The sequence below is a fragment of the Chiloscyllium plagiosum genome, unplaced genomic scaffold (genome assembly GCF_037043375.1).
Source record: "Chiloscyllium plagiosum isolate Xiang-an unplaced genomic scaffold, Cpla_swu_hap1 HiC_scaffold_19, whole genome shotgun sequence".
In the NCBI taxonomy this organism is placed as follows: Eukaryota; Metazoa; Chordata; class Chondrichthyes; order Orectolobiformes; family Hemiscylliidae; genus Chiloscyllium; species Chiloscyllium plagiosum.
The window spans coordinates 59,882,768-59,906,023 of record NW_028270157.1 but is presented as its reverse complement, the minus strand read 5'-3'; the positions used below and the strand labels follow the sequence as shown (position 1 = coordinate 59,906,023).

General features: G+C 41.1%; 1 protein-coding gene across 2 annotated transcripts in view; it reads right to left on the bottom strand.

Annotated features, from left to right (window-relative positions):
* Positions 1–23,256, bottom strand: part of LOC122559514 (sortilin-like) — a 116,800-nt gene that overhangs the window by 8,844 nt on the left and 84,700 nt on the right. For both annotated transcript variants that reach the window (XM_043709089.2, XM_043709088.2), the window contains exons 15-19: positions 22,997–23,168; positions 22,353–22,546; positions 19,939–20,128; positions 18,241–18,357; positions 1,778–1,883 (exon numbers count right to left, since the gene is read on the bottom strand). In XM_043709089.2, the coding sequence (XP_043565024.2) occupies positions 1,778–1,883; positions 18,241–18,357; positions 19,939–20,128; positions 22,353–22,546; positions 22,997–23,168 (779 nt within the window). The remainder of the gene's footprint in view (positions 1–1,777; positions 1,884–18,240; positions 18,358–19,938; positions 20,129–22,352; positions 22,547–22,996; positions 23,169–23,256) is intronic.

Below are 23,256 nucleotides of genomic sequence, written 5' to 3'. Positions count from 1 at the left end.
ATGGCCAATCCACCTAACCTGCACATCTTTTGGAATGTGGGAGGAAACCGGAGCAATCGGAGGAAACCCACACAGGCAGGGGGAGAATGTGCAAACTCCACACAGATGGTCACCCAAGGCTGGAATCGAACCCAGGTCCCTGGCACTGCGAGGCAGCAGTACTAACACTGAGCCACTATGTTGTGCAGGGAAACAGCCATTTTGCAAGTAGCAAATCTGCATTTTTGATAGCTGAGAGGGGACTACAGAAATGATATTAGAACTTGATATACTTCTTTAAAAAGATTGTCTTGGTCCTTTGAATTTTCAATTGAACGACAGGAAAAAATTTTTGGGCGGAGGAGTGGAGTGGTGATGGCAGTGGACTAGGGGTTGGTAGTTTTATTGCCTTTATCTAAAAAATGGAATCTCTTAATAAAAATTCAGCACACTTTTCATACAGGAATCTTAGCTTAGATCATGTTATCAAATAGAAAGAATACCAATCTTACACCTATTTCATTTCCTTTCTGTGTCACACACTTTTGGAGTGGCTCATAAAGGTCACTGCTTAATGCATTCCTCTATTTTGTACAGAGTAACCAATCCCACACATCAGTAACAAAGTAACGATCCCACACATTTACTAATACAATTAATGTGAGTTATCCAACCAAGATAAACAACTCAAAATTATGATGGTTTCTTTAAGCATGATACATGTCATGAAATAGAAATCTAAATGGATTGGAACAAAACAGAATTAAATGTTATGCAATGCCCATTGACTGCAGGTTTCTGTCAAGTTGACTATTTTGCAGAACTAAGTAGAAACACAAAGCTTCCATCTAATCCTATTATAAGAGGGGGAAAAACAAAATCACCTCTGACAACTATCTCTGAAACTCAAAACTGAACTAAACTTTATGAGCAGCTGATCATACCACAAAATCTTCCCATTATTTCAAAATCTATTTAATCAGTGAGTCAGCAATGAGAACTAATCCATATCTGAACCAAAGTAGGGTAGTGGCAGTGGTAATGTCAGCTGATTAGCAATTGAGAATCCAGGTTAATGTTCTGAGGACATTAACTTCTAAACATTTATTTTTAAATCGCTGAGGCCAAAAGGATGCTAAATTTGTTTGTAAATCTCTGGCTCTAAATTTATTATATATCAGTGTCTGTGGACAACTACAAAATGTGAGTTGACCAGGAAATGTGCAGGCGCACAATTCCAGACCTGCTACATCAGGATGTAAAATATGCTTTCGACACCTTACACAAAGGCTGCATGGCAGAGAAGATGACCGATTCTGAAAAGTGGTTCAGTGATGAGGAATGAGGATTGGGAGAGAGGGAAACATGGGATGGTCACACGGGACTGGGAAGCTGTGTCCTCCCCCACCCTGTTTCCTGGGTCCCGGGTTGCGTTCCAATTCTTTCCAGGTTCCAGGATGTATTTCCCCATCCCATCTGGAATCTCCCTCCTCCATCTGAAAACTTAAGTGCTACACAGGGCTCATGTGCTGGTGTCAGCAAACAAAGACATGTATACACATAGATGAAAGAAGACAACAATCAGACCTCACAATATGTATTGCATCATTTCACTGTTAAAGTGTATAGCCCATAATATTCCATCCATTACACTCAGTGTACCCACAATTACCTAAGCTGGTAGATGGTGCTTATTCAAGAATTTCCCCTGATGCTTCAGCCAGAATCTGCTCAAGCATACTACCAAGAATATAAATGGATAAGTTGTTCTTCTTTCCATACAGCTCAGCTTACTTACAGGATCTTTCAGTGACAAAACCTTCTCACATCTCACGTTTGTGATTTGTTCTGATCGATTGGGCATGAAACCACCTTCACATTTATCACCGGGAACTTTTCGATACCTTTAAAAGATAAAAATTCATATTTTTAGAAAAGTTCTGTCATTAATATATCTTGGTAGGAGATCATAGACCAGCTGTGATGACAGCAGTTGCCTTTTCCATTCTCTGTAGAGATGACTCAACTACAACTTTACAGATATTTTACTTTGAAATAAGAAGTTCTCATGGTAGCAGCAACCAAAAGAAGCAACCATTTGTATGTGCAAGATTATTTTCTTGTATAATACTTTCCTTCAATTGTAATGATGATAAAAGTACATTATGTGTCAATGCAGATAAATTCAAGCATTCAGCAAAAAGAGTATGTGAAAGTCATTTACTTTTACCCCTAAGTTTTTAGGATAATTGCCACAAAGGAATGGCCCAATGCCTCTGTCCACACTGAAGGTGAATTTTGTGCTCGTGGTCTGCTATTAACAACATAACTAACCAGAAAGGAAATTAGTCTCTATTTAGATTTGAAGAGTTTTACAGCACAAAATGAGGCCCTTTGGCCCACCAAGTCCAGCTGGCCATTTAAGCACCTATCTGTTCTAGTCCCGCTTCCCAGCACTTGGCCCACAATTTTGGAGAGACTTACTTGGCCTTTTACTTTCTCGATCAGTCTCTCGTGCAAGACCTTGTGAATATGCCTTACTGAAGTTCTATATTGACTATCTCCACTGCATTACTCTCATCCACACAAACAGACACTTTCTCAAAAAATCCAATCAAACCTGTCAGACATGATCTCCCCCTGACAAAGCCATGTTGACTATCTCATATTAATCCTTGCCTCTCCAAGTGGAGATTAATTTGGTTCCTCAGAGATTTTTCCAACAGTTTCTATACAACCGATATCAGACTCACTGCCCTAAAATTCCCTGGATTATCCCTACCATCCTTCTGGAACAACTATACATTAGCTGTCTTTCCATCCTACTTCTGTATCCAAATAGAATTTGAAAGTTATTGTCAGAGCTGCTGCAATTTTCTCCCTTGCCTACCACAGCAACTGGATATATCTCATCTGGGCATGTGATTTATTCACATTCAAGCCTGATAAAACTGTGAATAGCTCACCTCTCATACTAATTTGTTCAATACATCACAGTCTACCTTTCTGATTTTTGTACCTTCATTGTTCTTCTCTGTAATGAATACAGATGCAAGGTATTCATTTAAAAGCTCAGTATGCCTCCTGGCTCCACACATAAATTGCTGCTTGGGTCCATAATGAGCCCCACTCTTTCCCTGGTTATCATCCTCTAGTCCTATTAAACTTCTAAGATGCCTTTGGATTTTTCTTTGTTTTATATGCCAGTGTTTATTCATGCTGCCCTTTCATATTACTAATATCTTTTTTTAAAGTAGCCCCCTGCATTTTTATATTTGGGGTTTTATATTTCAGAATCCTCAACATCTACTGTAAGCTTTTCTTTATTCAACTTGCACGTTCTATATACTACAGTTCTCTGGAATTTTTGGTTCTACTCTTCACCTTTCCAGGAAGTTATTGGCCTTGCATGGTCAACCGTCACTGCTCAAATGTAGATTTTCCTACAAGTCCACTTTGGCCTTCCACAATTTAAAACCTACATTTCTGGTCCTCTGTGGTCCTTTTCCATGCTTACCTTAAATTTTTACAGAGTTTTGGTCACGATCACTGAAATGTTTTCCCTCTGACACATTTACCACTTGCCTGACTTCAATCTCTGAATCGAAGTCCTGCGCCACCCTGTCCCTTGTTGGAGTTTCTACATGCTGGCTTTAATAAAGTCTCCCAGATACATTTTAAGAATTCCACCCCCTCTAATTTGTCTATCCTAGTTAATGGTGAAGTTGAAACTCCTATTATTTTTACATTTCTCTGAAATCTTTCAGTATGTTCCATTCTGTTTTAACAGAAACTACAAAAAGATCATGTATTAAAATGAGCAAAAGGTTCATATTTGTTTACCAGCAACATTTCTGATGTAACGTGAATTCTTGCTGTCTCAGTAGATAATGTGTTTTCAGTACCTTCTCTTTTTATTATAATTCTCACCCCAAGGTTTCTCAGAGAAGCTATATTGCCACACACCTGGAGCCTTTGACAGCTAACGTTTCAAATATGGCATCCAATGACACTGAGTTAAAAACGAGAGAAGCTTCTCTGTCAGAGGAAGAAACTCCTGCTTCAAGTGGACTACTAACAAACTGTCTTTGAATGTAGTCACAGGATTGTGCAGATTATTATAAATAAGCTGAAAAAGTATAAATTCAGCTAGTAAACAAATAATTTAGTAACCCACATCCAAGAAGTTAAACCTTTAATAGTAGTTACCTGCACGTTTAGAAATGTTGGTTAGAACACATGGAAATTAAATGGAATCCTCAGAGGAGGTAATTCACCTGAATGCTCAATTCTGTGAATGGTACCTAATTTTGCAGTTACAAGCAGAAAGGTGAACTCTCAGAGCTGCTACCTGATAAATTCCAAGTCGTTTTATTACATTAATGCTGCATCAGTGGTTTATTAGCTTGCATTCTCTCCAATGCATACGTAAGTATATAGACTGTTCTCCAAATGACAAGCACCATAAAGAATAAAAATATTTAATCAAGACCTGTGAAACTAAGAAACTACTGTTTAATACCAATTCAAAAATTCTCAGCTAGCTTCATGCAGTGTTGTATATAGTAACTCAGAGAATAGTATTAATTGCTTAGGTCTTAATTGTTTATACTATTGCTTCATTTTCTATCAGTTCTACTTCTTCCCATAATTCTAATTTAATTGTCTTTTCTCACTGCCCTTCTCTGTTTCTTTCTGTATTTTATTTTGATTCTTTCAGATGTAAAATCTTAAGGTGTTATGACATGTTGGGAAAAGGAGCCAACAGGAGAAGCAGGCTGTTTTGAGTTGGGGGGTTATATGGAAACTGCAGCATTCTTCTAAATCCTTTCCATCAGCACTCATGCTCTTCCACCTCCCTGCCTCACCACATTATCCTTCCCTTTCCTTTGCTCCTCTGAGAACTGTTCATCAGCTCTAGGTTAGCTTCATATTTTTACTATGGTAGCTTATCCACAGCATTTGGTCTAGCTATGCCTAGACTACAAAGGACAAATTCCAGTTGGAGTTAATGCTCTAATTATTGTATAGTTGCTGTTAGAAAATGTGTATTTTGACCAAGAATGGAATCAAGTCAGCTTTGACGATCTAAAGCGCTGATAAAGTCTGCTGATGTCTTTGTACCATTCATGTAAAACAGGCCTTCCAATTAGGTGGTAAATTGGTTTACAATATACAGAGTATTAGATACTACTTTGTTTGTATTACTCACCCCGGGAAAAGACCTTGTCTATTTACCCTATCCAAGCCCTCAATTTTATAAACATTTCTCAGCTCCCAATGCTCCAGGGAAAGTATCCCCAGCCTGTTCAGCCTCTCCTTGTAGCTCAAACCCTCCATCCCTGGCAACATCCTTGTAAATGTTTTTTTGAACCCCTTCAAGTTTCATAACATCCTTTCCGTAGGTAGTGTTTATTGGATGACGAGGTGTATGCTTATACTTTATAACTCTTTAAATGAATATGAAATATCCTTAAGGAGCTAGCTTTCTAAAAGTGAGTTGCTCATAATATGTGTATCCTCGTCACAATCCATCACCATTATGAGAAAAGACATTTTTTTAAAAAATGATATTTTTATTAAAATATTTTTCAAATCTTTTACAAAACAGCTATATATAAAAAACAATACCAAAATACAAAAAGATAGAGGCAGTACAACAATGTCATATCACAATACTATTAATAATAAACTACCTAGTATTCTACCAGAACAAACATATCTACATAACTTAAACTAAACTACAATCAAATTAAATAAAAATTAAATTAAGCTCAATTCAAATTAGCTTAAATTATATCACATTACTTTATTCCATTTCACTCACCACACCTCCACTACCACCCATGGGAGTACCAGTCATTGTACCCGTATTTTTTTCCCCTCCAGCTTCCCCCTCCCAGGGCCCCCACAGGTGCCCAAACTAATTTCCACAGCTATATCACAACCCTGATTAATATTGCCGATTAAGCTGTGTCAATATAATTTGGAAAGGGCCGCCACGTCTTATAAAACTACTCCGTTTTGTGGTGCACCATATTTGTGAGGTAGTCTTGGGGGAGATACTCCATCACCAGCCTGCGCCACCCCATTAGACCTGGGGGTTTTTCCAACATCCAATTCATTAAAATGTTCTTCCTTGCACAGTGGGTAAGAATGTTACACAGTCTCTTCTCGTGTTCCCCAGAGAAGGCAAATTTGGCAACCCCAGAAGAAATACTAGGTCCAATTCCCAGGATTGACTTCAATTCCCAGGATTTTTTTCAGCTCCCTTTCTATGGCACACAAGTACCTCTGGATCTTACAACAAAGTGTGCCCATACTAATTTTATATTTGGGACACCCTGGAAACGCTCCTCTCTTGAACTTAGCTAGCCTCTCTGGCACGATATGAGCCCTGTGTAAAATCTTCAATTGCATGGCCTGCACTTTGTTACATATTGAGATTTTCTTTACATTTTCCCATATTTACAATAAAATATCCTCTCCTACTTCCTGATTCCAAGTCCTAGAGAGTCTCTCCACATCTCCTAAGGCACATCCCTTCTGTAAATGATACAGAGTATTAACTGAAAGAGCGCCCGTGCACCGGAGCACTCTTTTCTCCACGTCTGACTTGTAAAACTGAGCCAGGAGCATGGTCTTCCTTTGTATATAATCCTGATTCTGAAAGTACTGGAAAAGGTCCTATTAGACAATCCATATTTCTGACTTAACTGACTAAATGACATCATGACCTCCCCCTCGAATAAATCTCCCAAACGAGAGATTGCCTTATTCTCCAATGCCTTAAAGCCAGAGTCCATTGCCCCAGGTTTAAATCCTTGGGCTCCCACCAACAGGGCAAACGATGAGGTCTTAAGCCAATTGCCCTCATCTTGCCTCATTATCCTCCAAGCTTTCACCGTATTCCAGTAATTATGTATAGTTAGCTTTATACAGCTAGTGGAAGGAAGGGGTAATAAAAATTCCCAAATATAAAAAACTTTTTGACGACCATCTAAACGGGAACTGCATTCCATCCTTCAGATCAGGCACCTTCACTAATCCCCCAACTGGCACAGCTTCCGATTTTGAGAGGTTGATCCTGGAACCCGAAAAACTGCCAAATAAATTAATTTTTTGAATCAATCAAGGAACAGACTCCTCCGGACTGGCCAAGAACAAAAGGAAGTCATCAGCATTTAGAGTGATCTTATGCTCCCCCATTCCCACTCCTAGCCCCACTATTTCAGGAACCCTCCTGATAGCCTTGGCTAATGGCTCAATTGCCAAGGTAAATAACAGCGGTGAAAGAGGACCCCCCTGTTGACTACCTCTCCCAATACTAAAGTTATCTGAAGTACAGTTTGTAATGACTGTCACCTTAGGATCATTATACAACACCGCCAACCACCTAGCCAAGGCTCCCCCAGACCGAAGCGCTATAGGACCCCAAATAGGTATGGCCATGCTATCCAATCAAACGACTTTTCCGCATCTAGGGAGACCACCAAACCCGGGATCAATCTTTGTTGGTATACCTGTACTATGTTCGTACCCTCCTGATGGAAGAGCTATGGCCCTTGTTAAAATCAGCCTGATCGTCTTTTACAATATAGGGCAGGACCTTTTCCAACCTCAGGGCCAGCACCTTTGACAGAATGTTAAGGTCTGCATTCAACAACTAAATTGTATGAAGCACGTTCTTCGGGGTTTTCCCTTCTTTAAAATGAGGGAGATATTAACCTCCCAAAGAGAAGACTGAAGACAGTCCTGTGTATGTGAATAGCTATACATCCCCCAAAGTGGCTCCACCAACACCATTAATGAATTTCTGATAAAACTCACTTGAGAATCCATCTGGCCCCAGTGCTTTGCGACCCTGGAGATTCTTGTACTGTCATAGCGTATTTAACAGGGAGACCTGTTCCGTGTTTATACTGGGGAGGTCCAGGTTCTCAAAAAAGGACTGCATTCTCATTGCACTGCCTTCGCCGCCCTCCGACTGGTATAACTCTGCAAAGAATTCCCTAAATTGTTTTGCAAAGAAGGCCTCTTTTTCTTTTCCACCTGTGTGTGCAATGAGTCAAGAGCAGCCTGGAGAGTCGTGACCCGTTGCAGTTTGACCAATGAAGGCCTATTATAATATGCTTCCTCAGCTACCTTCAGCCGGGTTTCCAGCATCCGTTGCTGCTCCTCCCACTGCCTCCTTCTCGTCATTGAGTACGAAATGATCAAGCCTCATAAACATGCGTAGTGGCCTCCCAAAGTACTGCCGGATTACTGGCCATACGTGAGTTGATACCCCAGAAGGCCCTGAACTCTCTTGTAACGTACTCAACAAATTTGTTATACCTTACCAGGAATGGGTTCATGTGCCAGTGCCTTGCATCTATTCCACCACCCTTGATTTTAACATCTAAATGTTATCATATATATACTATCATATGGTCTAAGATAGTTATATTCCCAATTTTATAAGCCAATATTCTGTCCAAACAGACGGCAGAAGGAAAATGTCAATTCACATATGGCTCTTGTGTGGGTTGGAATAAAAAGTAAAGTCTCTTCTATTAGGGCAGAGATGCCTCCATACATCCACTAATCCCAACTCCTCACAAATGTCTACCAACTGCTTAGATTGCACGAGCATACCTGCTTGGTCCCTTGGCATCCAGTCTACCCTGGGATCCATTAAAATCTGCTCCTATGATCATGTGACGCACCCCAAGATTCATTAATTTAGCAACTGCATCAATTAGAAATTTAAGAGGGTGCGCCGGGGGACAATAAACATTCAGGATGCCATACCCTTCTCCATGTATTAGAACTTTAAGAATGATGAACCGTCCATGTTCATCCTTAATTTCCTCAGTTACCTGGAATGGAAGGTTCTTTCTTACGAGTATAGCCACTCCTCTACTCTTAGAGCTAAAGGAGGAGAACAATACTCTGTCATCAACCCCCTGCTGCAGCTTCAGATGTTCCTTGTCAGTTAATGCGCCTCCTGCAGCAGGGCAATGTCCACCCTTTCCTTCCTAAGGCTTGATAGCACCTTCTTTCTTTTAATAGGGGAATTGCTCCCATTTACATTCCAGGTGCACCACCTGAACAAATCACTAGCCATGGTCGTCCAGGGCAACCAGTGTTTCCCTAGGAGGAGGAAGCTTATCTGAGGTGCGGCGAGTGAAAAAGACATTAACTCTATAAGGTCTAAAAACTACTACAACTAAAAAAACTAACAATTGCATTTAACTTAAACAAACACCCGAAGTGATTAATAAATCAGGTTTTACACAACAGCAGTATGAAATCTTTAAAACTGATAACCACAAAAAAGGGAAAGAGGAGAAAAAAAAAGGGGCCGACTAAGTTAAGAAGAACTGTACCATTGTCCGTAACGGTGCCCCTTCCCACCCCACTCCCAACCAGAGTCCTTTATTTCAAAGAGTTCATTAAGTCCTTTTCCTTTTCTACTGAATCAAAATTATATATTGCCCCTCTGTGAGCGAAACGCAACACCACCGGGTACCTCAAAGAATACTGAATGTTCAGATTCCTTACTTTTCTCTTAACTTCATCAAATGCCATTCTCTTCTTAATTATGGCTTAATTGAGCCTTTGTATGTTAAAGCCTATGGATCTCTTCCCACTCTTCTTGCTGTTTCAATCACTAACTGTTTTTCTTTATAAAGCTGGAGTCGCACTGCAATCCGATGGCCTGCTCCACGTTCACCATGCCGAACTCCAACTTCAGCTGCAGGAACCTCAGGAGCCACTTCTCCAGGAAACCAACGAGATCCTTGCCTTCCTCACACTCTAGGAGACCCACGAGCTGTAAATTTTTCTTCTACTTTTGTTTTCCAGGCCATCTACTTGTTCCTGAAGGACCTAAACCTGGTCTTCCAGTGTTTGGATCTTTCCTCCTGAGACCTCCGGTCCTCTCCTCCACTATTTCTACTCCGGTTCAGTGTTTGAATCTCCTGTTCATGCTTTTTCAGCATGGTAGATATTGGCTCCATTGCTGCTTCAATCTTTTCTCTGTATTTGGCAAACTGTGAGACTAAATGCTGCTGCTCCTTTAAATCCAAAGGGGCTGCCCCGGGAGTTTGTGCAATGGCTGTGGGCACCCCTGACACAGTAGGGAGTGCCCTGCTTGACGTACTTCTTTCGCTCCTTTTCCTTCATTCGCCTTCATCCTGATCTTACAGCCATCAAACCACAATTTTAGCAGGTCCAAATGTTCAGTAACTTTATATTATCAATTTTTCTCCTGGGGTGGTTAACGTGGAGGGGTAAAGTCCCACCTTTCCAGAGGGTATGGCACAGAACCCAGCATAGCAGACACTCAGATGGCTGCCATCTTGGATCTCCCAGAAAGGTACATTTGATTATTCATAGTCTGTGATCGCCTAGTGCATGGATACTCGCCCCTTTACAGTTTTACAGTCAATTAATAGGACTACTGGCAAAACATTTTCCTTCTCTTTGCTCTCTGCATGGCCTAGCAATGACAGTAAAAACTTTTATTGTGGTTGTTGTACTGATTTTGGGAGAGAGTGAGAGTGAAATTGTTGGGAGCTATTTCTGCATAATAGAAAATAAGATTCTTAAGTGTAGTTACTGTTAAAATCTAGGCAATTTCAACATTGCAAGCACCCACAAACATCAGTGTGATAAAGACCACATAGCTATTTTTAGTATTTTGATAGTTAAACAATTGAAATATAGTAATACCATGGGATTTGTTTCTACAAATCTCATTCAAGAGGTGCAGCACTCCTTCAATACTGCACTAATATGTCAGCCTTAATTTTGACCTGGAGTTCTGAGGGTGGAACTTGAATCCATGGATCTTGAGTTGTGCATGGCTTCTCTACTGAAGCATACGTGACATATTGTTGGGTATTGGACATACTGGTCTATTTGGAACGTAACATTGGAGTATTCAGCTCTGGTTACTGTTCTCAATCATGGCTGATCATTTACTTAAACATAATTTTCCTTCAGTATATGCTGGGATACCATTAGTATCTAGAAACCTATCAATCTGCCTTGAACATACTGAGCTTCCATAACCCTCTGGGGCAGAGAATTCTGAAGTTTCAATACTCTATGAATGAAGAAATATGGGACAAACCTTGGGACTGAGTTGAAGAAGAAATTCTTTTCATCCCCAGTGAGGTGCCAGAAGACCAGTCACAGGCCTCCAGTCTGAAAAACAACCTTCCATCACCACCCTCTGTCTTTTACCTTTGAGCCAGTTCTGTATCCAAATGGCTAGTTCTCCCTGTATTCCATGAGATATAACCTTGCTCACCAGTCTCCCATGGGGAACCTCATCAAACGCCTTACTGAAGTCCATATAGATCACATCTGCCCTAATCAATGCTCTTTGTTACTTCTTCAAAAAACTCAGTCAAGTTTGAGAGACATGATTTGCCACACACAAAGCCATGTTGACAATCCCTGATCAGTCCTTGCCTTTCCAAATATATGTACATCCTGTCCCTCAGGATTCCCTCCACAGTAAATACTGATGCAAAATACTCGTTTCATACCTGCCCCATCTCCTGCGGCTCCACACAAAGGCCGCCATGTTGTTCTTTGAGGGGCCCTATTCTCTCCTGGTTACCCTTTTGTCCTTAAAGTATTTGTAAAAACCCCCTGAATTCTCCTTAACTCTGTTTGCCAAAGCTATCTCATGTCCCCTTTTTGCCCTCCTGATTAACCTCTCAAGTACACTCCTACTGCCTTTACACTCTAAGGGTTCACTTAATCTATCCTGTCTATACCTGACACATGCTTCCTTCTTTTTCTTAACTAAACCCTCAATTTCTCTGGGCATCCAGCAGATGTCACACTGCACCTACCAGTCTTTCCTTTCACCCTGACAGGAATATACTGCCTCTGGACTCGTGTTACCTCATTTCTGAAGTCTTCCCATTTTCCAGTCGTCCCTTTACCTGTGAACATCTGCCCCCAATCAGCTTTTGAAAGTTCTTGCCTAATACCGTCAAAATTAGCCTTCCTCCAATTTAGAACTTCCAACTTTTAGATCTGGTCTACTTTTTTCCATCACTATTTTAAAACTAATAGAATTATGGTCACTTGCCCCAAAGTGCTCCCCCACTGACACCTCAGTCACCTGACTTGCCTAATTTCCTAAGAGTAGGTAAACCTTTGCACTTTCTGTAATAGGTACATCCACATACTGAATCAGAAAGTTTTCTTGTGCGCACTTAAATTCCTCTGCATCTAAACCATTAACAATATGGCAGTCCCAGTCTACGTTTGGAAAGTTAAAATCCCCTACCATAACCACCCTATTATTTTTACAGATAACTGAGATCTCCATACAAATTTGTTTCTCAATTTCCCGCTGACTATTATGGGGTCTAGAATACAATCCCAATAAGGTGATCAACCTTTACTTATTTCTCTGGTCAACCCAAATAACTTCCCTGGATGTATTCCCAGGAATATCCTCCCTCAGTACAGCTGTAATGCTATCCCTTATCAAAATGCCACTCCCCCCATCTCTCTTGCCTCCCTTTCTCTCCTTCCTGTAGCATTTGTAACTTGAAACATTAAGCTGCCAGTCCTATCCATCCCTGAGCCATGTTTCTGTAATTGCTATGATATTCCAGTCCCATGTTCCGAACCATGCCCTGAGTTCATCTGCCTTCCCTGTTAGGCCTCTTGCATTGAAATAAATGCAGTTTAATTTATCAGTCCTACCTTGTTCTCTGCTTTGACCTTGCCTTCTGGCACCTCACTGGAGATAACAAAAATAGAGGTTACTGGAAAGTAAAGCTCAGCAGACCTGGCAGCATTTGTGAACAGAAATCAGATTTAACGTTCCAGGTCCGGTGACTCTTCAGCCTATTCCCGCCGCCCCCCCCCCCTCCCCCACCGTGCTATAGCTCAAACCATTCAACTCTGTCTTGTAAATCTTTTCTGAACCCTTTCAAGTTTCACAACATCCTTCTCATAGCAAGGAGACCAAAATTGCACAGTATTCCAAAAGTGGCCTAGCCAATGTCCTATACAGCCGCAACATGACCTCCCAACCTCTGTACTCAATACTCTGACCAATAAAGGCAAGCATGCCAAATGCCTTCTTCATTATTCTATCTACCTGTGACTCCACTTTCAAGGAACTATGAATCTGCACTCCAAGATCAGCAGCACTCTCCAGGACCTTATCATTAGGTCTACAAGTCCTGGCCTGGTTTACCTTTCCAAAATGCAGCATCTTACATTTATCTAAATTAAACTCCATCTGCCAATCCTCGACCCACTGACCTATCTGATCAAGATTTCTTAGTACTCTGAGGTAATCTACTTTGTGTCTACTACACCTCCAATTTTGGTGTCTTCTGCAAACTTACTAACCATACTACCAATTGTCACATCCAAATCATTTATTTCAATGACGAAATGCAGAGGACCTAGCACCAATCCTTGTGGCACACTGCTGGTCACACACCTCCAGTCTGACAAGCAAACTTCAAATAACACTCTCTGCTTCCTACCTTCGAGCCGGTTCGGTATCCAAACGGCTACTTCTCCCTGTATTCCATGTGATCTAACCTTGCTAACCAGTCTCCCATGAGGAAAGAGAGTACTCATTCTTTTCTTATTTATTCCTTTCTCCCATCTTATTCCCTCAGCCCCATAAGTGTTAGAAATCAGACTGTCTCACGTCAGAAATATAAATTTCAGATGTGGTTGCTCCCGGTATATTGTATATTGGGAGTTTTTAATTATATGTAAATTCTTAAGTTACCTCTGAATAGACACCACTGAAAAATGTGTTTGTTGCACGAGGTGGCGTATGCTTGTACCTTATCATACTTTAAATGAATATAAAATATTCTCTAGCAGCTTTCAAAACGTGGCTGGCTCAGGAAGCCTAAATGGAAAGGAATATCATGTATCATTGAACACAAAATAGGCCCACGACTCGTGGCATACATAGGTTAGTCCCAGCCCAGAACGGAGTTCCACACACCCATCTTGGAGAGGGGGCGTTTTTTATATATCCAGAAATGCTCTTACACACAACTCTCCTCATCACCAAATCACTACGGTTTTTCTTTCATTTATTAACCACCACCAGTAAATCATCCATGTTTCCGATTGAATAATTTACATGCAAAGCTATCAAAAGGTGAGAAAGAGGCAGGAAGAATGGGAAGGCGTGAAATCAAAATGCAGTTGGATGCGAAGATAAAGCACCATGGTACCCACCTCTCTCTGGAGGTATTAGGAGTACTGATGGACATGCGGGCTCCCTCTAAGGATACCCAGCTATGAGCGTCCTCTGATGGAAAATGGGAGGACTCCAGCGTAGAGTTCTCCACTGCTGATCCTCAGTACCCAGTGGTAAATAAGGTTCATAAAAGGTTCAGGTGATGCGCTGCTGCTGGGCAGGCCATTGCCTGTTACCAAGCCCATTCTCAATGAGCTGCATAGGGAGATTAGTGATACGCTATGGACCTTGTAAGGGTATTCACATCCCTCCCTGTCGGAGTCTGAGGGCTCTCTTTTGTTCCTGCGACAACAGGGCCTCCTGAGTCATTTTGTCCATGGCCTCATGCCTGTTGCTTTTGCAACAAAGTAAACGTCTTTATGAGTTCTCGCAATCCTTAGGACTGACTCTCAAGCTTTTCGTGGGCGCGTTTCCCCTCTGCAAGTTGGTGAGAGTGGCATACCCATCAAAATAATCGCCTATATTGAGAGTTCCCACCAACAGAGCTGGTCAACTTTTTTTTCTGGAGTCTTCCCCCCAGTTTTGACCATGTACAATACCGGTCCCTTTTTCCTTTTAAGGATAACTCCTGGAATCCTTGGACAGCTGACACTGAAGGGTCCACATAAGGGTCCATCTCTTTCTACTGATTTTTGAGTCTTAGTAAAGACTTCAACTCTGTTGTGTTCCTTGGAGTTGAAGCCACTTTCTGTGGCCGCACCTTCTCTTCAACAAAGTAGAATCTGTCCTTGTTGACTCTGTACCCAAAGGTACTGTACCTCACTTACACACTTTTCCCATTTAAGCTGGATGCCAGCCTCAGAACAATGCTGCAAGACCTCTTCCAATCTCACCACATGTTCTTTTGCAGTAGCCCCTAAGTTTAAAATATCATCCAGATAGACTGCCACTCTGGGTATCCCTTGGAGGATGTTCTCCATTACCCTTTAAAAGATGGAACAAGCCAAAGGCACTCCAAAGAGTGAGTGTACTCAAGCAGTCGTTTGAGTATTTATAGTAACAGACTTCCTGGATGATTGCTCAGGCTCCAACTGGAGCTACATGAGACTTATATCCAATTTATAAAATATGGGAATCCCAGACACCTTTTCATACAAGTTTTCTACAAGTGCATTAGATAACTGACTAAGCAGGAAGTTCTGAATGTCAACTTATAACCCCCACAGAGGCAATCCAAGTTGTCAGGTTTTACAACTGGGAGTACTAGCACAGTCCATTCGGCAAATTGTGCTGGGTGAATGATGCCCCGTTCCTCTAGGTATTCCAACTTGGCATCTACGCTGTTGCACAGGGTATAGTGGATCAGTCGTGCCTTGAATTACTTAGGTCACACCTCTGGTTACCTCTAGATCTTGGCCCTACCCAGCTATTGGCCCTGCCACCATTTTATCTTCCCGAGGCCCTCTTGAAACACTTCAGGATACTTCCCAATGACTACATAAAGACGACTAGTTAGCATTTTAAAAATTTGCCCCCAATCCAAGGGGATTTACTGTAGCCAGTGCCTTCTCAAAAGTTGGGACTTGGTCCTTGCACCACAATTAAGGGGTATCGGACTATCCGTTGCCTGCATATAACTGGGATTGTACTGGTCCAAATAATACGCAAGGGCTCCCCAATACATGTGGTCAATCTAGTCTTGATGTCTTGCAGTCTTCAAGGCAAGATGCCCAGTTGGAGTTTCCTGAAGATTTGCTCTCCACCAATAGATACAGTGGAACCACATCAAGGGGTTGGCCATTTACCTAATTTTTTTTGTCTTAATTGGGACACTTTGGGAGTAGCGAAGTTAGTTAAGAGATTAATTTCTCATAAATCAAAAGAAAAAGCATTCAATGTGGTGAAGATTAGTGGGAAGCATTTAAAAATCAACATAGGACAACTTAAAAACAATAACAGGGAGAAGATGGAACATGAGGGCATGCTAGCTAGTAACATAAAGACAAGAATTTTTCTTAGCTATCTAAAAGGTAAGAGAGAGAGAAAAGTGAACATTGGAGCACTGGAAAGTGAGGCTGGAGAAGAAATGGAGAACAAAGAAATGGCAGAGGAATTGAATAGATACTTTGCAACAGTCTATATGCTAGAAGCCACTTGTAGCATACCAGAGCATCAACTATGTCTGTAGTGGGCACCACGAGAGGGAATGTTCCAGGGAAGCTCTCCGGACCAGAGAGTCTACACCCTCGGGTTCTGAAGGAGAGAGCTGAGGAGATTGAAGAGACGTTGGAGGTGAACTTTCAGGAAGCAGTGGGGTCAGGGATGATCCCAGATGACTGGAAAATGACAAACTTAACACTTTTTTAAGAAGGGAGGTTAAGCAGAAGATGGGAAATTGTCGGCTGGCTAGCCTGACCTAAGTCATTGTTAAGAGTTGAGTCCATTATTAAGGATGAGATTGCAGAGTACTCAGTATTGTGTGGTAAAACAGGGCCAAGTTAGCATGGCTTCATTGAGGGGTGATCCTGCCTGACAAATCTGTGCAGCTGGGACTTGAACCTGGCCTCCTAATTCAGAGGTACGGACATTACAAGAACCCTTGACCGGAGTCTGCTTTTTCTTTCCTTTCGTATATTTAACATGTTTTTCTAATCAACCTGGTCAGGAGATGCTGTTACACATCTTTAGAGCAGATAGAACTTGAATCTTGTCCTCCAGTCCAGGGATAGGGACACTATCACTGCACTGCAGGAGGGTCTTTTTTTTTAAAAAAAAAAGTATTATTCCATGGGTTTTGTACGGGTTCCCACAATCCCGGTGTCCCTGATAAAGTTTCTTCATCGTGTATCTTCAGACTTAGATGCGAGAGGTAATGTCTCGAACCTCTTCTGTTCCAACAAAATAATCACACTTTGAAATTACTTCCTTGGCTATAAAAATTATTGGGGGATGTTTCGTAGTTGTTAATGGCACTATAATAAATAGCAAGGTCTTTTTTTTCTGGCAGATTTGCTGGTGAAATGTTCCATTAAAAATGTAAAATAACCACATGCCTGCTACAAACAAGAATAATCGCATTCCCATTGCCTCATGAGGGAATTTTCACATTCAAAGGGCAGGAATTTAGCTGCTATTAACAGAGAATGAATTATTTTGATGTTAGTAACATATTAAGAGGTGAACTGTACTCAATTTGAATATTCAGTCATTGGCAGTAATTTATTCTAGTTAGGACAGGCTTTGCATAAGTACATTTTTGTCAAAGATGACAAGTTCTGAGTTCTCTGCGAAGGAATGATAAAGGCTAGAAAATCACTTATGAGTAGAATGGGTTTGATTTAAAAAAAATTGGTATAAAAATTAATCAGACCAATTCCCAGCTGCACAGTGCACATCTGAGATTGCCAATTTTGCAAGCACTCCTGGAGGTTTCATCATACGAGCTGTTATCTCTCTGCTGTGCATCAAATAATAACGAGTGTATATTCTCACCTGAGTCCGGGCATCCATACAGAAATTCTACAAGTTTAATCAATTTTACCAATCAGTAAAACCCAAAATTATAATCCCTGAATAGTCCAGAACAATATGGTCCACCTGAGGCAATGTGGGTAAAGTCAGAGTCCCGAGGGACCAGAGGGCTGCTCTCCCATTAGAGGGAGATGACTGGTGGTTTAACCTGAACGTCATCACGTCTCAGCGTGGGGGGGGGGGGGGGGGGGGGGGGGGGAGGTTGCGAAGGGGAGTCTTTCATGATGACCTCAGCTGGTGGCTGGTGCGGGAATCAAACCCATGCTGTTGGAGACAGTGAGGACTGCAGATGCTGGGAAGTCAGAGTCGATAAAAGCACAGGACTTATGAAGGCTCCTGTCCGAAACGTCAACTCTCCAGCTCTTCTGATGCTGTCTGACCAGCTTTGCTTTTTCCAGCACCATATTTTATCAACCCATCTGCTGGCAACACTCCGCATCATCCATCCAACTGAACTAACTTTGTCAATGCAGATTCATTATCAGGTGTTTACACAAAGTACCAAAGGCACGTTGCAAAAACAAACTTACCCTTGTGTTTTCAGCAGCTCTTCTTTTCCTTGTAAGCAGAATTCCAGCACATGATCAGCCAAGTCAGGCTGCTCTACACATTCATCACTATCTCCTTCACGGTAGTAACCAAAATCACTGTGTGAGAACAAAGGCGAAAATATTTTTTAAACTTATCGAGACTTGATGAACTCTCTCTTCTGCATAGACAATGAATATAATGCGCCTCACTAAATCAAATACTGCATCTATTTCATTTGATGATAAAACACATTTTTCCTCAAACAATAATTTTACGGTGAAGAGGGCAAAGGAACATGTTAATTGAAAATGAATCCATTTTACCATTGTAGAGAAAAGCATTGTTTCCAATTTCAAATTTTGATGCACAAAATACAGATATAACTCAAGAGTGCAACACTGTGTGCTTCTGTGTCACATGTGAAGCATTTTGATCCGGGATGCTTTCAGATGCATTCACATCATTTTTTTTTAAACCGGGCCATTGGGTTACTGATTAATTGTTCCAAAGCTTTGAAAATGCAGCCTGGAGATACCAAGAACACCCGCTCATGAAAGATTTTCAAATCAAGTTAGCAGCAACAAAAATAGGATGCAAGTGGAAATCCCAGCCTTTTAGTTCTTCTTGTTAAATTTTGGACTTGGAAAAAGGTGACAGCCTTAAAAATAACCTCTTTATACTGGGACATGATTTCTTCTGTTGCAGTTTATAAACTGGCTTTAACTTTAAGCAATGCTCTCAATTTGTTCTTACAAAACCCCTTTGAAAATGCATTGATCCTTCAAACAATCTGACAAAATCTGTAATCCACCCCTCTGATTGAATAAAGGCAATGGCACTGTGGATGCTGGAGATCTGAAATCAAAACAGAGAGTGCTGAAGAAACTCAGAAGGACTGGAAACATCTGTGAAGTGAGAGAACCAGAGAGTTAACACTTCATGTCCAATGACTCTTCTCCGGAACTACTTCTGTTCCAAAGAGGAGACATACCAGTGTCAAAACGTTAAATGTGTTTCTCTCTCCATAGATGCTCTCCAGATCTGCTGAGTTTCTCTAGTACTGTCTATTTTTATATTACATCTGATTGAATACTATTTTGATCTACCTAATCCAAATATCTCTTTCCCCTGTCAGGTTTACCTGTCAGAAATGACTCCCCATTGCTAAGCTTGCTAGTTGCAAATGTCTCTTATTTTGCTAATCTACCCCCCTCTCCCAAGGTCCAGCTGCATGCAATAATTTGCTACTTCAGTATCTACTGACTTCAAAGAGTGACCCAGAGAATCCTGCCACAGCATCCTATGTAATGAATCAAATCATTCCTTAGAGTGAGAATACAAAGTTAAGGGTTTCCTCAATTGTGGTTTCTTATCTGTGCTTCTCTACGTGGATCCATGAAGAAAATTAAGTGGAAATAACTTTTTATTACATAGACCAAACCATAATTGAAAATTGGCAAACTATATTGAATATAAAACTCACATGTCATTAAGCGAGACACACAGAAAATGAACAGAATCCTAAACACAGACCTTTGTTGAAATTGCTGAACTTGAAATTTTTCAAGTGAACATCCCATGATGTTAAGAAGTATCACAAAACCAGATTGACATATTCAACAGAATAAGGTAACAGACTGAAGTATTTAAGAAATGCAACAAACGAAACAAGTTGAACAAGCAATTTTGACACATACCACATGTAGTCACCCTTTGTGCACGGGCATAGACTTTGTTCTTTGTTCACAATATAGTCCCTTCCATTTCTGCAAACGGAGGCCTTTGCAAGCCTCTGGTATGTTTCTCGATATCCCAAAATGCAGCCATCATTTTTCTCACCAGCGTCTGTGGAATGAGCTAACCACTTGACATAATCCTTTTCCTGGCCTGAATGAAGAGCAAAAAATTCCAGTTTAGCAAAGGCATTTTCAACAACTGGAAGATTTGGATGGCAATATTTTTTGGATCTCAACCTTACATGCAGTGAATATGTAATCAGGAGCAGAGACTAATCACAGAGAAGTCACTAGCAGCACAATCCAATTGGAGGGGTCTCAGCATCATCTCCCAGTGCCTCAAACACAGCATGGAATGAGACAGATAGTGTCAGAATCGAGCTGCTTTTTAACGTGGAAACATTTGCGAATGTTCTGAAGGTGCAAACTTTGGACTAAATTTAGACTGCCAATCAGGACCAGCAGCTAGGATGCCAAAGCATATACAAACAGTGATGTGGGGTAACTCTATTAAGAAATGAGACACACACAATGCACAGGATAACCAAATTAAGAAATGGAGAAGGCCACTGTCAGTGGTTCACTCCCATAAACATTTTACATGCATTCTTTACTATCTACGAAAAGGACAGTACCAAGTTCCTGCAACACAATTACTATACAGGAATACAATTATTAGCCTACCAAAAGCCATTGTGTTGTGGCCTTTGCCTATTTAATACCATCAAGTCATTGCTGATATTGAAAGATATGTAAACTGTGTACATGTGAAATTTGGTAGAGAAACAGCATTGGACTGCCCAGCATTGGCTCCTGTAGGTTTTATTCACTTGTGCGATGTGGGTGTCGCTGGCTGGGCCAGCATTTACTGCCTGTCCCTAGGTGGCGAGCAGTGTTCTTGAACCACTGCATTCAATGTACCGTAGGTAGACCCATAAGGCTGAGAGGGAATTCCAAGATTTTGACCCAGCAACAGTATAGGAATGGCAGTATATTTCCATGTGAAGATGGTAGTGACTTGGACGCAAATGGTGCAGATGGTGGTGTTCCCACATATTTTCTGCCCTTATCCTTCTGGATGGTAGCAGTTGTGGGTTTGGAAGGTGTTGTCAAAAGGATCTTTGATGAATTTCTGCAGTGCACCTTGTAGATGGCACACTGCTGCTGTTGAGTGTCAGTCGTAGAGGAAGCAAACGTTTTGTGTGGATCTGATACAAATCAATCAGGCTGTTTTGTCAGAATGATGTCAAACTGGTGTGCTGTTGGAGCCACAGTCATGAATTGTGCCTTGGAAAGGCTTTGGGAAATCAGGAGGTGCATTATCCACTGCAGCATTCCTAGCCTCTGACCCGATTTTGTAGCCACTGCGTTTATGAGAGTGCAGTTGAGTATCTGATCTGGTAATACCCAGGATGCTGACAGTAGGGTCTCAGTGATGGTCACATCACTAAATGTCAAGGGGCAGTAGTGAGATTGTATTTTGCCAGAGATGGTCATCGGCTGACGTGTGTGGTGCTAAAGTTACTTGGCAATGATCTGCCCAAGTCTAGATGTTGTCAGGTCTTGTTGCATTTCAACAAGGTCTACTTTGTCATCTGTAGAGCTGAGGACAGTGCTGAACATTGATGATTGCACCGTGACATCCCCACTTCTGACCTTATGATAGAGGGAAGGTCATCAATGAAGTAGCTGAAGGTGGCTGGGCCTGAGCAACTACCCTTAGGATCTTCTGCAGAAATGACGGATCTCCAACAACTTCAACCATCTTCACTTGTGCTGGTATGACTCCAACCAGCAAAGAGTTTTTTCCCCCTAATACCCACTGATTGCAACTTTGCTTGGGCTCCTGGATGGCTTGGTCAAATGAGGCTTTGATGTCAAGAACTGACACTTCCACCTCACCTCATGTTCTTTTCTGGCCTATAATTCTGCTCGGCATAATACAAAGCATTTCTATTCCCTCCATTAATACGCTCTAACTGATCCTTGGCCACCTTGGAGCTTCTGTAAATGCTGAGAGCTTTCTTGGGAATACATTTCTCCTCATTAAACAGAAATGTTCTCATGGCAGGATTGCATATGTCTAAGATACTCCTATCTCTAATTCAGCTAAATGGATCATTGTGCTTACATGCTGATCAGCAGTCTCCACACTACTTGAATGCTGAACTAGGGTCCGAGTGCTGAAACTTTATAACAGACTATCTCTCAGACATTTCACATCCAAAAGGAAGTTGGCTGATTGATTCACGTGTCCCGACCTCTAGTATTCTGAACCCTTTTGCCTTGCATTACTTTAGCACTTGTGCAACTCCAGGCTGATATACCTCCAGGAGAAATAAGATAATGACCAACAAACAGAAGTTGTAACTTACAGTCTCTCGTTAGGAGCTCCTCAAAATCGATGGTTATTGACAGCCAAGTTGTTGAATAAATGCTTTCCTGTCTGTATCCCCAGAGACTGATATTCATTGACTTGGTTCCTGGTTCTGACACAAGCCCCACAAATATAAATGAATCATTTGTGAAGGTATAATTTTTCCAGCATTGTCCTTCATCAGTTGAGTACCTTTTTTAACAAACAAAATGGCTTTAGTTGCTGAAGGTGTACAAAAAAATCATACCGAAACAAATATGGATATTAACTGATGGTCAGCATCAGTCAAGATAAATAGCAAGATCTACTTAAGTGGACTGCATTCTATCTAACTATTTGTCCAGTCTGGTTGAACTGGCTCAAAATTAATCTCACATTTTTAGGGCTAGAGATCAATTTGAACAGTTTAAAAGTGATCAGCCAATAATAGCAAATTTTACACCTTTAATGTCTAAAACAGGCAAACACGCTTAAAACATCCATTTTGCTTAAGAATGCCTCATCACTGATATACATTTTAAAACTTATGAATGGCTCAGTTTGCTTCAACATCTTTCAGCTGCTAAAAGTTAGATTACTTGCATGTTTAATGTATACAATAAACAAGCATTCAATAATTTGCTTAGAAAGAAAACAACCTACTTTACAGTGTGTATGGCCTTGTCTGGATTGGATTCCACTGCTACAATTAAGCCGCCTGAGTCGAGAATGGCATAAAAGTGTGGGCCAGTCAATGCTTTTGACCATGTATACCCTCCATCATCAGATACATAAACGTCTGGGATCATTGTAGAAATGGCATCTCCTACACTACCTGTCACAATGGATTCACAAAGATAAAGATTTCTCTTACTGATGAATCCAAAGACAAATTGACAGAAAAGGTTAAGCTACAAGTCAAA